Here is a 20,114-nt window from a genome sequence, read left to right on the forward strand (position 1 = left end):
CCGGCCCCGGGCCCCGCGCCCACGCTGTGCCGCCCGCAGGCGCTGCTCGAGCTGGAGATGAACTCGGACCTCAAGGCCCAGCTACGCGAGCTCAACATCACGGCGGCCAAGGTGAGCGGGCTGCGCGGGCGCCCTCGGCCCGGGACGCGGCCGGAGCCCCCGGAGTGCGGGGCGCTGCTGGGCGCCTTGGCGCTGCCTAGGTTTTAACCCGGGAGACGTGGAGGGGCGGGCCGCACGTGTGTCAGGCCCGGGACTCGGGACTGACTCCGGACCCTGGTCCTGTCCCTGGGTTGAAACTTAGGCCATGGAGTTATTCCTCCCCCCCCCCCCCCCGAAAGAGATTTGGCATTTAGGATCTGGACAAAGTCTCTTAGTTCTGCCACTCAAGAGCTGATGCTCTACCACTTGAGCCACAGCTCTACTTCTGTGCCTTCCGTGGCAGATTTGAGATTAAATTCCTCAGGTCTCACCCTTTGAGTAGTTAAGATTACAGGTGTGAGCCATCAGCCCGGCCTTGAACTTTAAAAAGCCTCAAGCCTTTGGTGAAAAGCCCCTAAGTAAGCAGAGGATTACTAGCTGTTATCTTTGGTTGCAAAGATGCACACCGTACTTGCACACAGTGTTAGGTTTATGTGTCTTGTCTGTCCGGCATGCTAGGATTACAGGAGTGAGCCACCGGCGCCCGGACTTCCTAGTCACTCTAAAGGCTCGAGGTCCAAAAGCTATAGTCAAAGATTTAAGTTCCCACTGCTCATAGTGGGGAAGAGAAAAAGCCTTATCGAAGTATAGCCAAGTTTTTTTTTCAGGTTTTTATTTTTTAATATTTACTTCGAGCCCGGCGCCAGTGGCTCACGCCTGTAATCCTAGCTACTCAGGAGGCTGAGATCTGAGGATCTCGGTTCAAAGCCAGTCCGGGCAGGAAAGTCCATAAGACTCTATCTCCAATAAGCCACCAGAAAACTGGAAGTGGCGCTGCGGCTCAAGTGGTAGAATGCCGGCCTTGAGCTGAAGAGCGCAGGGACAGCGCCCAGGCCCAGAGTTCAAGCCCCACGACCCACCAAAAATAAAAAAGTATTTTGGCCGGTCATGTGGTTTGAACTCAAGGCCCGGGCACTGCCCCTCAACTTTTGCATTCAAGGTTAGTAGTGCTCTACCACTTGGTGCACAGTACCCTTTCTAGTTTTCTGGTGGTTAATTGGAGACGAGAGTCACAGACTTCCTGCTGGAGCTGGCCTTGAACCAAGATCCTCAGATTTCTGGCCTCTTAAGTAGCTAGGATGACAGGCATGAGCCATCATTGTCCAGCTGGTAATTTTTGGTGCTGGGGCCTGGGCACAGTTTTGCTCAAGGCCAGCACTCATCATTTGAGTTACAGCACCAGTGCTGGATTTTTTGTCCGTTGGTGGGAGATAAGAATGTCAGGTTTCTGCCGGGCGCTGGTGGCTCACGCCTGTAATCCTAGCTACTCAGGAGGCTGAGATCTGAGGATCACGGATCAAAGCCAGCCCGGGCAGGAGAGACCGTGAGACTCCTATCTCCAATAAACCACCAGAAGACCGGAACTGGCGCTGTAGTTCAAGTGGTGGAGCGCTGGCCTTGAGCTGAAGAGCTGAGTGAGGGACAGCGCCCAGGCCCAGAGTTCAAGCCCCACGGCCGACCAAAAAAAAAAAAGAATGTCAGGTTTCTGGCCAGGCATTGGTGCCTCACTCAAGTGGTGTAGACCTCTAGCATGAGCAAAAACTCAGGGATAGCATCCAGGCTTGGGTTCAAGCCCCAGGACCCCGTGTACACATGCACACAAAATCTCACTACCTGCCTAGGTTGGCTTTGTACCACAGTCCTCAGGTTTAGCTTCCTGAATAGCAAGGCTTACAGGTCTGAATGCTGGGCACCGGGCTTTGCAGAGTAATTTACCATTAGTACAGAAATTGAGTAGTGTAAACAGGACTGTGCTTGGGTTAGGAAGAGTGAAGATAAGAACTTTAAAATGTGGAATTTCTTTTTTTAGGAAATTGAAGTTGGCGGTGGTCGGAAAGCTATCATTATTTTCGTTCCAGTTCCTCAGCTGAAATCTTTCCAGAAAATCCAAGTCCGGTTAGTTCGTGAATTGGAGAAAAAGTTCAGCGGGAAGCATGTTGTCTTCATTGCCCAGGTGTGTGTTCTGTCCTGGGTTCAGTGCAATGTCTTTGCATTTGGGCCCGTTTTAGTTGAGTTATTGAAACAGTCCTGTTACCGTCCCAGTGCTAGCTAGGAAAGGTTGTTTGCTTTCAGCATTGAGGCCAAGCACTGACGTGTGTAAAGTGACAGGGTGGGTATTTGCAATTGTTGAGGAGCTCTGGTGTTTGTAGTGCCCGGTGGTCTGTGTGGACAATGCTTCTGAATAGCAGTCCCTGCTCTTCGGCTGGTGTCGTCCACGGAGACTGGAGCAACACTAAGGAAGCTTGTAGGGAAGAGGGCAAAGTTGGGACATGGTGAGGCTTTGCAGAGTGAAGTCAGGACTTAGGGGAACATAGGGAGCCTGCTCAGCATCAAGTCCATGAGTGCATGTGCAGGTAGTGGGTGTTGAGCGTGGAAACAAATGTCTTGGGCTATTTAGCATTGTAATAGAGGGGTTCTGAATGGATGGGGAAGCGCTTTATAGAAAGTTCTCAGTGAGTGGTTTGGTTTTAAAGTAATCCATCTTTTACAGCATTTTGCCTACTTCAGGTTTTGGTGTGTATGTGCATTTTGCTATATAATGTTTTTTGTTTACAGAGGAGAATTCTGCCCAAGCCAACCAGAAAAAGCCGGACAAAAAATAAGCAGAAGCGTCCCAGAAGGTGAGTGTTTTAGCTGCCTCAAAAATGCCTGCTCAAGGGGCTGGGAACGTGGCTCAGTACAGTGATAGAGCGCTTGCCTTGCATGTCTGAGGCCCTGGGTTCGATTCCTCAGCACCACATAAGCAAAAAGAAAAAAGCCGGAAGTGGCGCTGTGGCTCAAGTGGTAGAGCACTAGCCTTGAGCTGAAGAGCTGAGGGACAGTGCCCAGGCCCAGAGTTCAGGCCCACAACTGACAAAAAAAAAAAAAACTCGTTAAGTGTGTAAGTATTGTTACCTCTGGTTATTAGTGGACAATTGAACCCAAGTCTTGGAGAATTTGCTCATTTTGGCTAATATAAACTTCAGGGCAATGGGAGTGGCCTAGAAACTGAGGCCTGAGCCTCCTTGAGGATTTGTAGGTCTGTTTCCAAGCCTGGTCAGGAATCCAGTGAGGAGCAGTATCCTGGGCTTGGCCCAAGCCTGCAGTCTTGAGGTGTCCTTGTCCAGGAAGCACCATTTAACACCAGCCTACACCTAAGGCCATCTCTTATGGGTTGGATGATTCTGCTCTTTTCCAGTTAGATTTCCTGCTTTCCAATATTTTCAGTTCTGGACATACTCAATGTTTGGAAACTGGACAAGATTCCAAGAACAGCTTTGATTCTGTTACAGTTTTTAACATTTTTTATTGTAAGGATCCTGTACAGAGGGTTACAGTTATATGAGTAAGGTAATGAGTACATTTCCTATTGAACATTCTGTTACAGTTTTGTACATATACACACATGTGTTTTTGTGTGTGTGATGGTCCTGGGTTTGAACTTAGTGCCTGAGCTTTTTTTCGTTCAAGGCAGGTGCTCTACAATTTGAGCCACAGCTTCCCTTCTGGCATTTTGATGGCTAATGGGAGATGGGGTTTTGTGGCTTTTCTTTTCTTGGCTTGCTTCAAACTGATCCTCAGTTCTCAGCTTCCTGAGTAGCTGAGATTTATAGGCATGAACCACTGGCTTTGGCCTTTATAGTTTAAAGTAATTGGTAGATGTACCTTTGCTCATGATTAATGGGTAGAAGCAAGCATCCTCTGATGGGCCCCCTGGCAGGCAGTGAAGTCTCAGAAGTGAATCTCTGGCTTACTGTCTCACTGGAGGGGCTGGCTGGAGGGCTTCACTAGCACTGCTGGGTGGGGGGCGAGCTGAACATGGTATGCACGCCACGGGGTTGTAAGAACCAGACAAGTAACCGTGACGTCACTCAGTGTGGAAGTGGAGCCTGGATCTCGTGTCTGGTACACCAAGAGCACCCTAGCCCTTAAGATCTATGGGTGGTCCCAGACTTAGGTTACTGCCACCACACTCCAGTGTGGACTTGAGATGCCTTCAGGAGAGCCATCCTTGGAGTTGTGAGTGAATCTTTTCTGAAGTGCGTCCAGTGTGGTCCCCTGTGGGGCTGGGCAGCATGCTGCCCCTCTGAGCTCTGCTGGTGAGCCTGTGGTGCCTGACTGCGGTGGCTGCTGTTTGGTGCATGTTCACTTCCTGTGTTGTCTGCTTGTTGTTGGGTTCCTCCAGGACAGTCCTGGCAGTGTGCATACTGGGCTGAGTCCTGGTTAGGCAGAGCCCTAGAGCCCTGGACAGAGCAGCTCCTTTGGGGTGGAGTGGTGTGTTGCTGGCTGGAGTCGTAAAGGAGATGTGTGGCATGGAGAGCTGGTGGAGGCAGTTGTCAATTTGGTCACGTTGGTATTTCAGATTACTCGTGACAGTGTATGGTTTTTGATTGTAAAGAGGTTATTGCATGGATTCACTTTAGAAATAGTGTGAAAATGGTGTGTAATTCTCTGCTGATCACTTCTGTGACCAGCACAGAGACAGCCAAGTGGTCAGGTTTAACATGGATGAAGCTTTAGGAAGAAACTGCTAAGCCCACTCAAAGGCCCAGCTGCTGGTTTGGAGACAGTGGTCAGGTGCTGTCAGGATCCGGGCTTGCCTTTTCTGCTGTGACTCACGGGTGGGTGGGTGGGGGCCCTGCCGTGCTGCTCACTTGTCCCTGCTTCCTCAAGCCGCACTCTGACTGCTGTGCACGACGCCATCCTGGAGGACTTGGTCTTCCCCAGCGAGATTGTAGGCAAGAGGATCCGGGTGAAGCTGGACGGCAGCCGGCTCATCAAGGTCCATCTGGACCGAGCGCAGCAGAACAACGTGGAGCACAAGGTAACAGGCTGCGGGGCGGCGGCGCACACACGGTGAGGAAGTCGGGCTCACCTCCTGGGCCTCACCTACGGGGGACGTGTTAGAAGATACACAGGGGACGGCAGCATGTTGCGAAGCCAGGTTGGGTGGTGTGTTTGACCCCAGGAGGAGTTGATGGCAGCAGCCCCTCGGGCTCTGTGTGTCTGTGGGAGCAGCTTGGGGGTAGGGATAAGCTGCTCCAGCCCTTGGGTGAACCAGGCCCCATGCCATCACAACATGCTCACTGGGTTGCAGGGGACACTTCTGTATCTTTTGGTGACGAATTCTTTCTTTTCTTGTAGGTTGAAACGTTTTCTGGTGTGTATAAGAAGCTCACGGGCAAGGATGTTAATTTTGAATTCCCAGAGTTTCAGTTGTAAAGAAAGATGACTAAATAAAGTATAATTCATAGTATTGGGTTTTAGGTATCTTTCTCGACCTGCTAGAGGCATGGGTGTGTGATCAGTGGCCTCGTGGCAGCTGGAGGTGGGCAGGGGGGCCTGCTCAATCCTGGCATCTCGAAGCGCTGCACTACTGTTTCTATGCAGCTTGGCTTTAAAGAAATACTTGTACTTTCTTAGTTTTTTGTGTGTGATTTAAGGACACCCGAAGTTCCCTGTCTTTTTTCTTGGTGTGAACTCTTAAGGCTTCTTTGTATCTTGGGCAGATGTTACACCAATTAGGGACACCCTACTCTCTTCTGCAGGTTGGGCCTCAATTTTGCCTAGATTGGCCTTAGACATGGTACTCTGACCTACATCTCCCTTGCATCTGTGATTACAGGTGTGAATTAACACACCTGAGTTCATTTATTGAACTCATCTGAACTTTCTTGGCTATTGAGCAGAGACCCTTGTCCCTGTTTTTTCCTTTTGTAGTTTGGATTACAGACATGTACCACCATACCCTGCCCTCTGCCTTAGCCATTTTCAGTTCTGATCAGTAGCCTTAAATGTGACCAAGATCTCCTTTTTTCTTTTTTTGGTCTGTTGTGGGGCCTGAACTTTGGGTCTGGGCTCTGTCCCTCAGCTGTTCAGCTCAAAGTGAGTGCTGTACCACTTGAGCCACAGCAACACTTCTGGCTTTTTCTGCTTATGTGGTGCTGAGGAATCAAACCCAGGGCCTCAGGCATGCAAGGCAAGCACTCTACCACTGAGCCTCCTGGGACTTGATGTCTATCTGGGCTCTGTCCCTCGAACCACAGCTCCACTCACAGCTTTTTGGTGGTTAGTTGAAGAGACCATGGACATTCCAGTCTGGGCTGCCTTTGAGCTAGGATCCTCAGATCTCAGCCTCCCGCACAGTTAGGGTTATATACATGCACCACTGACACCCAAGTAATAAACCTCAGAATTTTATCCCTCATCTCAGAACTGGAACTTCACCCAGTGAACCAACAATTCTACTCTTATTCCCTAGAGTCATGTAGGGATTTTGTGTTTTGATGAGAGGCCTGAAAACAGGGGTTTGTAACCACGTAACACTATGTTTTTTCTTTCAGTCTGTATGGAGTGGAAATGGGTGAGTAGTCAGTCCAGTTCTTAGTTTCTAACCCGTAGATAAAGTTGTGTCAATAGTAACTGAGGACATGGAGCAGTGGTCATGGCTGCCCTCTTCTGACCCCCGGTGGTGGTGGGTGTTTGGGTAGGGATTCAATGACCTTGAAAAGTGCTATTCTAGAGACACCAAAGGAGAGGTGGCAGCTCTCAGTAGTGTTTCACCTCCTTTTCCCCCAAGTACAGTGCAGGCCAGCTCATGGAGTCTGGTGCGGTGAAGGGTTTTCCCCTTAGCTGGGGAGGTCAGGCCCAGAGAGGACCTCCTGACCATTGGTGGTACCCTGGTCATGGTGGCTGTGGCCAGGTAGAGGCCTGCCAGGCTGGGTTCTGTCTGCACTGGGTGTTTTGACAGCGATGCTATAGCTGCCACCCTTCTCTGGTTCCTTGGATGGAAGGTCACTCAGGCCAAGGCCTTGTGCAAGACTGCCCATCCTGCCTTCTGCACCCGCCAGTGTTGCTGACCATCTGCCTTGTTCAGTATGCACCGAAACAATCCTTTAATATAAGCTCTGAGGCTAGAGAATATCCAAGTCTTGCCTGGATATCAAACCTAAAACCAAACCAAGTTTAGAATGCATTTGTCCTAGGAAAGTCCTGGCTAGATGTAATAGGAAAATAGTGTTTGGGTTTGTTTTTTTAAAAACTTTTTTTTGTCTTTTTTGGTACTGGGGACCGAACCCAGGATGTTGCACTTGCTAGGCAAGCGCTTTGCCACTGAGCTACATCCCAGCCAGGAAAATAAAGTGTATGTGGCCACAAACCTGGGAACTTAGATGTGGGTTTTTTTTTTTTTTTGCCGGTCATGGGGCCTGAACTCTGGGCCTGGGCATAGCCCTCAGCTCTTCAGCTCAAGGCTAGCGCTCTACCACTGGAGCCACAGCTCCACTTCCAGCTTTTTCTGTTTATGTGGTGCTGAGGAATTGAACCCAGGGCCTCATGCTTGCAAGGCATGCACTCTACTGCTGAGCTACCTTCCAGCCCCCTTAGATGTGTAGTGGGTGCAGACTTTTTTTTTGCCAGTCCTGGGGCTTGGACTTCAGGGCCTGGGTACTGTCACTACCACCTAAGCCACAGTGCCACTTAGGTCTTTTTCTGTGTATGTGGTACTGAGGAGCCCAGGGCTTCATGCATGCTGGGCAAGCATTAAGCCACGTTTCCCAGCCGTGTGGTCCTGTGAGTTTTTATCCAATGGATTTGTGAGCAGCAGGTCTTGCTCCAAGATGACCAGGAAAGCAGCTCCCATCCCACCCCGCCGCCACTCACATACCCGCCTTGCCCCTTCTCTGGTGTGAGCACTTGAGCAGGCAGGTGTCTTCTCCGTCCTGTGTGGCCATCAGATATGTGGGGAAATGTTTTTTGTTTTTGTTTTTGGGTCTGGTTGGGGCCTGAACTCTGGGCCTGGGCACTGTCCCTCAGCTCTTCAGCTCAAGGCTAGCTCTACCACTTGAGCCACAGCACCACTTCCGGCTTTTTTTTTCTTTTTGCTTATGTGGTGCTGAGGAATCGAACCCAGGGCCTTGCCATGCAAGGCAAGCGCTCTACCACTGAGCCACCTTCCCAGCCCGTGGGGAAATGTTTTTGCAAGCATCCGTGCTGCGCCCATTGCTCTGGTCAGTTGTGTTGTCCCTTGGTTCAGTTCGCAGTCTGGATGTTTGGGATGAGGCCAGCCAGCACTGAGTAGGTCCCCTGGCTAATGTAGCTATTGTAGCTAATGTATGTAATGTATTGTAGCTAATGTAGCTATTGTTTCAGGGGTCTTACAAACTTTTTGTTCAGGCTGTCCTTGAACTTCAAGTCTCTGTCTCCTATGTAGCAAGGATAATGTGGAATCCACCAGCACCTGGCTTCAGCAGTACCTCCTACCATCTAGCTTCTTTGAAGAGCACTGATTGGGGCTGGGAAGGTGGCGGGACAGCGCCCAGGCCAAGTTCAAGCCCCATGACCGACAAGAAAAAAAGCACTGATTAAGGGCTGGGAAGGTGGCTCAGTGGTAGAGTGCTTGCCTTGCATGCATAAAAGTGCTGATTAAATGCATGTGCCGTGGTGCTGGGCCCCCTCCCTCTGTACACACACACACTCGCCTTCCTGCCCAGTCCGACTGGCTGGGCTGAGCAGAGTCTGGGACAGGCAGGAGCAGACAAGTCTGGCCTGGTAGAGTGGGAGGCTCCCGAGCTGTTGTACTTGGGGGGAGATGAAGCCTTGGGGGTGAGGAGGGAGGGAGGAGGGTGGCCAAGGTTAATGTCCTGAAGGCAGAAGTGTCCCAGGGATAGGGCAGTGCATGGGGTGAACTCCAGGGAGGCTTCTGTCCTCAGACAAGTCCCACCCTCCCAACTTCCCGTTACCTCCGAATGTAAACACTGGACGCTGGCCAGGGCTTGAGATGAAGGCTATGCGCCATGGCCGTGACCTCGGGGCTTTGAAGAAGCTGAGAAGAGGGGCTGGGAAGGTGGCTGAGTGGCAGAGCGCTCGCCTTGAGCTGAATCAGAGCTGAGGGACAGCACCCAGGCCCAGAGTTCAGGCACCACGACTGGACCCCCCAAAAAAAACCCAAAAATCAAGAAGCTGAGAAGAGCAGAGGAGAGCAGAGCAGGGTGTGGAGAGGGAGAGAGGAGGGGAGAGGAGCAAGAGCTGGGGTCCATATGGGGAACACTTCCTAACATGTCCTGGTGATTTTTTTTGGGTCTGGTCGTGGGGCCTGAACTCTGGGCCTGGGCGCTGTCCCTCAGCTCTTCAGCTCAAAGCTAGTGCTCTACCACTTGAGCCACAGCGCCACTTCCGGCTTTTTTCTTTTTGCTTATGTGGTGCTGAGGAATTTAACCCAAGGCCCCAGGCATGCAGGGCAAGTGCTCTACCACTGAGCCACCTTCCTAGCCCCCTGGTGATATTTTTGGCATTACATTTTTCTTTTGAATGTTGGTCATGGGCTTGACTCAGGGCCTGGGCACTGTCCCTGAGCTCCTTTGCTCAAGGCTAGCACTGTTCCACTTTGAGTCACAGCTCTATTTCCAGTTTTCTAGTGGAAGATAAAAGTCTCACAGACTTTCCTGCCAGGGCTGAGCTGGCTTTGAACCGTGATCTTCAGATCTAAGCTTCCTGAGTAGCTAGGATTTACAGGCATGAGCCACCAACTCTCAGTTTTGGTATTTTCGATGTAGATGTAAACATTTATAAACATATAATTTAAGGGCTGAGAAGGTGGCTCAGTGGTAGAGTGCTTGTCTTGTATGCATGAGGCCCTGGGTTCAATTCCTCAGCACCACATAAGCAGAAAAACCTGGATGTGGCGCTGTGGCTCAAGTGGTAGAGTGCTAGCCTTGAGCTGAAGAGCTGAGGGACAGCGCCCAGGCCCAGAGTTCAGGCCCCATGACCAACCCCTGCCCCCCAAAAAAAAGTATAATTTAGAAGTTACTTTTTTTTTTTTTTGCCAGTCCTGGGACTTGAATCCAGGGCCTAGGCACTGTCCTCCAGCTACTTTTGCTCAAGGCTAGCACTCCACTTGAGCCACAGCATCACTTCCGGTTTTGTGGTGTTTAATTGAGATAAGAGTCTCATAGACTTTCCTGCTGGGGCTGGCTTTGAACCGTGATCCTCAGATTTCCACCTCCTGAGTAGCTAGGATTACAGGTGTGAGCTACTGGCGCCCAGCTTGGGGAAGTAAATGTCACCTCTAGAGTTTGTGGAAAGTCCCCATCATCCACCAAGGTGTGAGATGGCGGTGAAGACAAGATGGTGTTACTTAGACCCAGTATCCATATTTCTTTTTGCCAGTCCTGGGCTTGAACTCAGGGCCTGGGCATTGTCCCTGAGCTTCTTTTGCTCAAGGCTAGCACTCTACCACTTGAGCCACAGCACCACTTCTGGCTTTTTCTGTGTATGAGGTGCTGAGGAATCGAACCCAGGGCCTCATGCATGCGAGGCAGGGACTGTACCACTGAGCCACCTTCCAGCGGCTGTGTGGCTGTGATATTTTAGTTTTAGTGGAGATAGGGGCTCCCTAACTTTTCCCAGGCTGACTTCAAACTCACTGCTACTGCCTCTCCCTCCCAAGTAGGTGGGGCTACAAGTATGCACCACCACACCTGGCCCCCATCTTTACACTGTTGAATTCCCACACTATGCCTATTTGTTTAAAGAAAAAGAAGAGCAAGGAGAACCGGAAAGAAAGTCCCCAAGGGGACGGGAGGTTGCCTGGGGCCGGGTGAGGCCCCGGGCGCGTTCCCACACTCCGCCTGGCCTTGCGCAGCTGCTTTGCTCCTGGCAGGAAGCCTGTGCAGATAAGGCTGCAGCCTCCCAGCGGCCGGGCCAGGGCGGCAGGCGGGCGGGGGTCTCTGTAAATAGCCAGCATGAGGCTCCGCAGGGCAGTGTCCCGTGGCCGGCCACCAGCAGGACCAGGCCCTTGCCTAGCGTGCTACAGGTAGGAGCCGCTGCTGCCCAGGAGGCGAATGGGGTGGAATCCCGCTCTCGGGAAGTGGCAAGTCTCATAGTCAGGCCCAGCCCTGCACAGGATCCTAGAGTTTGGTTGGTTCAGTAGGTAACGACGGAAACTTCCTGAAGCCCACTGCTGAGGCCGTTTGGGTGGGTGAGCGTCAGCAGGTGACAGAGCTGGGGCTCGGCCACACAGAAACCAGAGCACCTGCGGGCTGGGGAGCAGCTGGATCTTCAGGGCTGGGTCTCTTGGGAGACAGACCCTGAGCAGGTGGGCCTGGGGCGTGCACAGCTAGGCGGCGACTCTAGCCCTCTGTGGGATTAGAGAGCAGAGGCACCAGCTCTGTAGCTCACAGCCTTCACAACAGCTCGTGTGTGTGTGTTGCACCCAGAGGTTTCACCATGGGGCTTTACACAGTGATTTGCTTTTGTCTATGGCTTTGGAAATCTGTGCGGTGGGTGACAGAGAACAGACCAACAGACCAATCAATGATTCCTCCGAGCCAGCGACTGGGTGCGGGAGGCGGGGGGAGGGCTGGGGGGGGAGCGCTGTCTCACTGAGGTCCGGGAGTCCTGCCCTGCACCTCCATGCCTGATGTGGAGGACAGCAGGGTGGTGGGTCAGTTGGCCCGTGAGGGCTGCCCCTCAAGGCTGCCGGGTGGGGTTCCTCCTGGTACCCGGCTGGTGAGATGCAGGGTTGCCCAGCCACTGAAGCAAAGTGCAGAATTGTGCATCTGGCTACTCAAGTCCTGCGTCTCCCCTCTCATGTCATTCTTTAGGTAGCTCTTTTCTTCAAATGCTGCATTTAATCTCCCCAGCAAGCCGCTCACCCGCTGCTGGGCCTCTGCCCGGGTGGCTGAGAGATAACGTTGTTATTTGTTATTCTTACAGCTAGCCTGGAATGGCTGCAGCGCCTTGGTTTATAAAACCAAATTCTTCTGCAGCGAAGGCAGCCGATCACGGAGCCCTGTGTCAGGGGGTGCTCCTCAGCACCCCACGTGCCTCTGCCCTGCGCCTGCTCAGTGCCAGGGAGGGACCCGTAGCTTGGGATGGAGTCTGCCTGGGGCTAAAGGGAGGGTCTGCGGCCACCCCGCAGTGGTGACAGCCAGAATGCCAGCAGTGAACATGTGTGGGCTGGAGGGGGGCTGGCCAGGTTTGGTTTGCTCTGGCTCCTGCCTCACCTACTGTCTTTGGAGGTGTCGCGCAGCCTTCTAGAAGCCTCTGTAGGGACTTGCACTGGGTGTGATGGGCTGTGGGCTTTTAAGAGCCATGCGAGTCCTGCTGGCAGCTGCTGCCCTGCCCCGGACCACTGCCAACTAGTGAGGAAACACACCCCTGGCAGCTCCAATGCCAGACACACATGAACACTGGGACAGCCCGCATCCTCCCAGTACCACGGGGCCCGTGCCCCTGCAGTGTGCAGGGCCATTACTGCAGGAGGTGGCTGGACAAGAAGGAAGCACACATCTGTCTCTGGGCTACTTCTGAATCTGCCATGGTTCTGTGCACAATGGTCTGTGGCAAGCGTGTCACCTGGGGGGTTCTGGACAGAGACAGCAGAGCAATAATCCAAGTGTGGCCTCAGGTGTCTGAGGACTGGCCAGGGAGCTCTGTGTGCACAGGAGACACAGCTGAGCCGGACTCAAGGAAGAGCAGGAGATGGAGAAGCGCGGCCTTGGGTTTAAGCTGTAAGCTGTGTGTGTGTGTGTGTGTGTGCGCGCGTGCACACACACACACACACACACACACACCGATGCTGGGGCTTGAAATCAGGACCTGGAAACTCTTCCTGAGCTGTTCAAGGCTGGTAATCTAAAACTTGAGTCACAGCTCCACTTCCAGCTTTTTGGTAGTTAATTGGAGACAAGAGTCTCACAGATTTTCCTGCCTGGGCTGGTTTTGAACTGCGATCCTCAGATCTCAGCCTCCTGAGTAGCTAGGATTATAGGCATGAGCCACCAGTGCCAGCTTTTAAATTTCTTTTTCTCGGGTTGGAAAGGTGGCTCAGTGGTAGAGTCCTTGCCTAGCACGCATGAAGCCCTGGGTTCGATTCTTCAGCACCTCATAAATAGAAAATGCCAGAAGTGGTGTTGTGGCTCAAGTGGTAGAGCGCTAGCCTTGAGCAAAAGCAGCTCAGGGGCAGTGACCAGGCCCTGAGTTCAAGCCTCAGGACTGGCAAGAGAAGTTTTTTCTTGAGGTGCCCCTGTGATGGAGGGGCAAGGATCAACAGGCCCTGTGCCTCCTGGGACAAGCACGAGCTCCCCAGCCCCCCCCTCCCCCCGGGCCTCCTCTAACCCTCTGCTTGATTCCCAGGAGGAGGCCTCTTCGTGCTGGTGTCTAGTGGAGTCCCGTTGCACTTGGTGGCAGACCTGGGCCTCGGCTCCTGCCTGTGGACTGAGCGGTCTGTGGGGCTCAAGGTTCACCTCTGAGGTGCCAGGCCAGCTGTCCTCTGCTGAGGCCAGCCTGGGCCCCGGAGCTCGCCTAGGTCGCCAGGACATTCGGCCAGCTTTGCCTCGAGCCTAGCTTGGGGAAGAGGCTGCTTGGCTGAGGCTGGGTGACCCTCAGCGATCACAGTTGGCGTGAAAACCCAGGCCTGGATGGGCCCGGGCATGGGCTGCGCTGCTCTGCTCGCTGGCCGCACTGCAGTGTCCCTGCCTTCCTCCCCAGAGGTAAGCGTCCAGCCTGCGCTCACCATGAGCAGAGTCCTGGCTCTCGCGGGCTGGCTGATCGGCCTGGCCTTCCTGTCGCTGCTGCCTTCCGGATGCCCTCAGCCCACGGCAGACGACCCCTGCTCCGTGCAGATCCTAGTGCCCGGCCTCAAAGGTAACTGATCACTCCCCCTCCCCTCTAGCTCTGGCCACACGCAGGCTGGCTTCCGGTCAGGTGGGCCCCAGGAAGATCTGCTCATCTGCCGGGGCTGTTTTCAGGGTCTGGTTACAGGAGGTCTAATGATGCTCCAGCCAAGGAGCACCCCTTGTGCAATCCTGAAGTTAGCCGCTCATCTGTAACTCAGGGTCTCCCTAGCCGTCCTCTGTGAGGACACCTTGTGGCTGTCTCAGGCCCTGCAACACGATCTGCACACGGGGTGAGTGCACTGGGTTCATTCTACAGATAGGGAAATCAGGGCCCTGAGAGATTCAGCAATTTGCCTGAGGCCCCACAGGGTACCCTGTGCTGGCTCCTGAGGGCTCTTTTTTTTTCTTTGGTCGGTCATGGGGCCTGGGCACTGTCCCTCAGCTCTTCAGCTCAAGGCAAGTGTTCTACCACTTGAGCCACAGCGCCACTTCTGGTTTTCTGGTGGTTAACTGTAGATAAGAGTCTCACAGACTGTCCTGCCCTGGCTGGCTTTGAACTGCGATCCTCAGATCTCAGCCTCCTGAGTAGCTAGGATTACAGGTGGGAGCCACCCCACCTGAGGGCTCTTTATTTAGAAACTTGAGCTGGGTGTGATCGCTTGTCTGTATCATCCTGGCTTCCAGAGGCTATAGAGGGAGACCCTGTGTCACAGAAAGATTCTTTGTGTTTCCTTGCTGCTTTGTCTGTAGCCTGCTTCCAGTGGGGAGCTGTATGGTCCGGAGAGGGCAGCAGCGGTGGGAAAGGCCTGGACCTCATCCTGGAGAGTCAGCTGGGCCCGCAGAGCAGCCCCACCACTCCCAGACGAGGGGGGGGTGGCAGGGGGAGAAGGGGTGGAAACAGGGCCCTTGCTCCTTAGGGACTTTGGGAGGGGCCCAGGGAGCCCGGGGCTGGCAGGGGCCCTGAGGGCGGGAAGGCCTGGCCTGTGCCCGAGCCCGTGCGGATTTGGGGGGACCACTGTCACTTTTGGAGCACCCCCCATGCACGTCGCCGGCTGCTCATCCTCCCCTGCCCCCCAGCGAGGCTCTGGCCCCCAGGAGGCTCGTGGGCTGCTGTATGGTGGAGCCCTTAGAGAAAGCCAATCCCAGCGTCTTGCAGCTGTGGAAGCGTGTAGAACCAACAACCACACAAGACCAGCTGCAGGGGGAGTTTCCAGGCTGCAGGCCCCCTGAGTCAGACCCAGCCGCTCACCCCAACACAGGAGATAGAGGGAGGCTGAAGGGCAGAGTGAGCTGGCGAAGGGAGAAGGCAGATGCGCGGCCCTGTGGCTGGCTCTCCTCCATTCCGGCATCTTCCACGCTTCCCCTGGGAGACGACCCTACTCCCAAGGAGATTGCCGCCCGGGGTCGCTGTCCTCAGGTTGAGGTGTCACCACTCTCATGTGGGGTGCCTTGGGAACCCCGACGTGGCTTCAGGGGAGACCCTCAGGCTTAAGGAGACAGAAGCAAAATGGAGGCAGGAATCCAGGCTTCTCTTCTGCTGTGGTTAGCTGTGGGCCCCAGAGGGCCGCGGTGCCTTCTCAGCGGAGTTCCTTTCTGAGACCTGTTACAAAGCCGCAAGTGTCTCTGCATGCATCTAAGCAAGGGTGCAAGGCCCTGGGTTTGAGTTCAAGTCCAAGGCCCACCCCCACCACCAAGAAGAGGTCTACACGCTAACGCCAGGGAACTTGCAGATCAGTGAAGGTCCCTGCCGGTGGAGGAGCCCACCCGTGCGCCCAGGGTTCCTGCCCTGCACACTGGCTGACAGACGTGGCGTGGTCCCAGCTTCTTCCAGGTCACTCAGAGCTAGGCCGTGTGGGCTTTTCGGCTGCATTCTCGGCCCTGTGGGGAAGCGGGGACCTGTGGTGACGTGAGCATCTTGCTGGTGTGCACGGTGTCCTTCCTAGACAATTACCACGGCCCTGTGGTTGGTTCTTTTGTTAGACCTGGGGCTTCAATTCAGAGCCTGGACATTGTCCCTGAGCTTTTGTGCTCAAGGCTAGTGCTCTGCTATTTGAGCCACAGCCCACTTCTGGATTTTGGTGGTTAATTGGAGATGAGTCTTATGGACTTTCCTGCCTGGGCTGACTTTAAACTGAGATCCTCAGATCTCAGCCTCTTGAGTAGTTAGGATTACAAGTGTGAGACACCAGTGTCCAGTTTCTCCTTGGTTCTGTGTGTGTGTGTGTGTGTGTGTGTGTGTACCAGTCCTGGGGCATGAACTTGGAGCCCAAGTACTGTCTCTGAGCTTTGCTTGCTCAAGGCTAGTGCTCTACCATTTAAGCTACAGTTCTACTTTTGGCTTTCTTGGTGGTTAATTGTGGATAAGAGTCTCATAAGCTGGGTACTAGTGGCTCACTCCTATAATCCTAGCTACAGGAGATTATGATCTTAGGATCATTGTTCAAAGCCAGCCAAGGCAGGAAATTTCTTGAGACTCTGATCTCTAATTAATCACTAGAAAATCCGAAATAGCACTGTTGGCTCAATGGTAGAGTGCTAGCCTTGAGCAAAGGAGCTCAGGCTCAGACCCCGAGTTGAAGCCCCAGAGCCACTACCACCACCACCAGCAACAACAGCAGAGTCTCACAGCCTTTCCTGACTGGGCTGGCTTTGAACCAAGATCATCAGGTCTCAGTCTCCTGAGTAGCTAAGATCACAGGCATGAGCCACTGGTGCCCGCTTACCTGTGGTTCTTTTTTTTCCCCTTTTCTTGCCAGTCCTGGGGCTTGAACTCAGGGCCTGGGCACTGTCCCTGAGCTGCTTTTGCTCAAGGCTAGCACCCTACCACTTGAACTGCAGCACCAATTCTGTTCTGGCATTTTCTATTTATGAGGTACTGAAGAATCAAACCCAGGGCTTCATGCATGCTAGGCAAGCAGTTTACCACTGAGCCACCTTCCCAGCACCTGTGGTTCTTATGAAGTAGGAAGTTTGAGGACTAGCCAGAGCTCCAGCTCTGATTCCTCATCCTCTGCGGCTCATCACCGGCCCTTTGCTTCTATCCCTCTTCTCCAAGTACCGCCCTCGCTCTGCATGGCTGCATCCTGCTCTGGTTCTCCGACCTCCATGTAGAGCTTGTCACTGTGTGGAAGCTCCTGCCTTATTTTATGCTGTTTCCTGCCTTGCTAATGAGAATTCTGCTGCCAATCTCACCCTCATTTACATGCACACAGGCCTGAGAGCACTTTTCCCATTGGGTAGCTGATAGAATTTTCTCTTTGTTCATGATGTTTTGCAATGCTAGGCTGACACGTGGATGCTAGTTGTCTCTGATTTTTCCTGAGTGTCTTTCTGTGGGCCTGGCCTTCCTGTTGTATGGGGAGATCCGCTAGGAAATCTTCATGGTCACCCAGGCTTCAAAGGCCTGTGCAGTCTTTCTGGAAATTCTGGAAGATGGATACTGGCATTTATGAGTTTTTTTTTCCTTCAACTTTCAACTTGAGAGCTAATTTCAAAGCAGAGCCAGCAAATGTTCAGAGTGGCTTGTCTCTGGGTACTACCTGTGAGGAATTCATCTCTATCTTAATCCCTCACAGTGGGGTTTGTAAGGGGGCTGCAGCCCCCGCCTCCAGGGCTGTTGGTTCTGCGTGAGGCTGGCACTCTCAGGCTTTTCTGGGGGCACCGCTCATCCCACCGCTGGCCCCTTGCCAGGATTGCGACTGCCACTACCTCTTATCTTTTTCAAAGATATAGAACAGTTGAGCCGGGTACTGGTGTCTCACGCCTGTTATCCTAGCTACTCAGAAAGCTGTGGTCTGAGGATCATGGTTCAAAGCCAGCCCAGGCAGAAAAATCCCCATTAAACTCTTATCTCCAATTAACCACTCAAAACAAACAACCAAACAACCAAACAAAAAAACCTGGAAGTGGTGCTGTGGTTCAAAGTGGTAGAGTGCTAGCCTTGAGCAAAAGAGCTCAGAGACAGCTTCCAGGCCCTGAGTTCAAGCCCCACAACCGACAAAAAAAAAAAGTTTGAAAACTAGAGAGCCTGGGAACAGGACGCAGCCTGGGGATATCAGGATGCTCCAGCTCAGTTTTCTAGTTTCCAGTTCCCTTGTTTTGCTTTTCTCTTTATTTCAGTTTAAATGTCCTCTCTGTTAGCCTAGATTTTCAAGTTAGGAATTTTTTTTTTTTAATCGACAGTCCTGGGGCTTAACCTCAGGGCCTGAGCACTGTCCCTGAGCTTTTGTGCTCAAGGCTAGCACTCTACTACTTTGAGCCACAGCGCCACTTCCTGTTATCTGGTGATTAATTGAAAATAAGAGTCTTACGGACTTTCCTGCCTGGGCTGTCTTTGAACCTTGATCCTCAGATCTCAGCCTTCCTGATTGGCTAAGATGACAGGTGTGAGCATGGGTGCCCAGCAGGTGAGGGACTTTTGGAGGGGACCTGTCATTGTGGCTGGTCCTCTCACCTGGCCAAGGGCAACAGTCAATGCCAAACCACTGAGAATTGACGTTCACTCAAATGTTGGCCTGCCACGCGCTGAAGTCCCCCGGCTGTACAAAGAAGGGCAAGTATTAGACCGAGTGATAATAATGCACACTTTTATGTGATGGCCACATAAAAATGACAGATACCGAGGAGGTCCTTAAAAATGGGACGTTATTTATAACTAAGATGAAGCTGTTGGCAGCTTGATGTGTCTTTTGAGGAAGGAGAAGCAGAGTTTGATTTGTGTCTTAGGAAGGTCATTTGGGCTGGAATTGGCACGGAGGGGAGTGGAGGGGGTGATGAGGGGCCATGCCTCCCTGGCCCCTTCAGCTGCTATACTCTCTGCACCCCCTGTCTCCGTCTCTGACCCCCAGACCAGTGCAGGCTTGCTCACCTGGTCCCAGAAGCACACCAAGGAGCCCCGGAGAGTGTGCTCTGTGGGGGCTGTGCTGAGGGTGAGGCCGACACCCGTAGGACCCCAGTGTGGACGCACACCGTCCCCGGGGACGGGGGCTCTGCCCTTCACAGTGGGGTTCCTTCCTTTTGGTGTGTGGGTGGGGTGGGTCACATGGACAGGAGGTAGTGTGTGACAAATCCACTCCCTGAGGGAGAAACTGGGGTGAGGAAAGCCCCCAAGGATGGAGCTGGGAGTCTGCCTGCCGCTGGAGGCCTGGCCGGCTACAACCTCTCCCCCTCTCCCCACCCAGCATCTTCCTCATTCCTGGCCCTCCACAGCCTGGCCAGGCTCCTAACCAAATCTGACTTCTTCCACAGGGGACACAGGGGAGAAGGGAGACAAAGGAGCTCCGGGGAGGCCTGGAAGAGTCGGCCCTACAGGAGACAAAGGTACCTGCCAGCCCGCTGTGTGGCTGTGGGGGGCGGAGGGCGGGGGTGGGTGGAGACCTTCTGGTGGGTACTGCACTCAGTGCAGCTCAACACCTGCATCTTGCTGGCCACCATGGCAGACAGAAGGCCCAGCAGGTGCAGTGCTGGCTGTAAGATGGGACCTTGAGTCTCAGGATCATATATGTGAGCTGTGACCACCCAGCAAACCCAGCAATGGTATAACCAGAAAGTCAGTGCAGCCAAACCTCTCTGTTTCTGAGAGAGGAGTCCACATGAGGTGTGGAGCATGTGAGGAGGATGGAAAAGTTGATCAGATCAAAGTGAGATGCGCTGCAAGGGGCCGTGGTCTCCGGGAGGCCCTGAGCCCCAAGGCTTCGTTCAGCTGGGGTTTTACTCAGGTTGGGGCTCATTTAGTGTGAACTCTGATGGTCAGGTTGACTGGTGGGCCCAGCTAATGTGCCAGGGGCACGTCTCTGCATGTCCGCTGTGACCCTTGTGCACTCACTTCCTGTAGACTGGTCCTGAACTGGAGTCCCAGCACCGACGGCTGAGAGGGCCCCAACTCGCCCTCTGTGCTGTGTCCTGGGTGTGTGGAGGGTGCTCTGTGCTGTGTCCTGGGTGTGTGGAGGGGTGCTCTGTGCTGTGTCCTGGATGTGGAAGGGTGCTCTGTGCTGTGTCCTGGGTGTGTGGAGGGTGCTCTGTGCTGTCCTGGGTGTGTGGATGGTGCTCTGTGCTGTGTCCTGGGTGTGTGGAGGGTGCTCTGTGCTGTGTCTTGGGTGTGGAGGGTGCTCTGTGCTGTGTCTTGGGTGTGGAGGGTGCTCTGTGCTGTGTCTTGGGTGTGGAGGGTGCTCTGTGCTGTGTCCTGGGTGTGTGGAGGATGCTCTGTGCTGTCCTGGGTGTGTGGAGGGTGCTCTGTGCTGTATCCTGGGTGTGGTGGGTGCTCTGTGCTGTGTCCTGGGTGTGGAGGGTGATCTGTGCTGTGTCCTGGGTGTGGAGGGG

At 53.5% G+C, this 20,114-nt stretch overlaps 2 protein-coding genes across 2 annotated transcripts in view; both read left to right on the plus strand.

The window, feature by feature from the left end:
* Positions 1-9: 9 nt before the first annotated feature.
* Rps7 (ribosomal protein S7) lies at positions 10-5,434 on the plus strand. The gene is made up of 5 exons (XM_013028879.1): positions 10-111; positions 2,009-2,152; positions 2,755-2,819; positions 4,852-5,002; positions 5,323-5,434. The coding sequence occupies exons 1-5, from the start codon at positions 58-60 to the stop codon at positions 5,398-5,400; spliced, it is 492 nt and encodes a 163-aa protein (XP_012884333.1). The 5' UTR covers positions 10-57; the 3' UTR covers positions 5,401-5,434.
* A 5,518-nt stretch (positions 5,435-10,952) lies between these two features.
* The window catches only part of Colec11 (collectin sub-family member 11), a 42,562-nt gene continuing 33,400 nt past the window's right edge, over positions 10,953-20,114 (plus strand). The window contains exons 1-3 of the mRNA XM_013028878.1: positions 10,953-10,990; positions 13,669-13,824; positions 19,044-19,115. Of these exons, the coding sequence (XP_012884332.1) occupies positions 13,695-13,824; positions 19,044-19,115 (202 nt within the window). The 5' untranslated portion in view covers positions 10,953-10,990; positions 13,669-13,694. The remainder of the gene's footprint in view (positions 10,991-13,668; positions 13,825-19,043; positions 19,116-20,114) is intronic.

Source organism: Dipodomys ordii, unplaced genomic scaffold, assembly GCF_000151885.1.
Source record: "Dipodomys ordii isolate 6190 unplaced genomic scaffold, Dord_2.0 Scaffold115, whole genome shotgun sequence".
In the NCBI taxonomy this organism is placed as follows: domain Eukaryota; kingdom Metazoa; phylum Chordata; class Mammalia; order Rodentia; family Heteromyidae; genus Dipodomys; species Dipodomys ordii.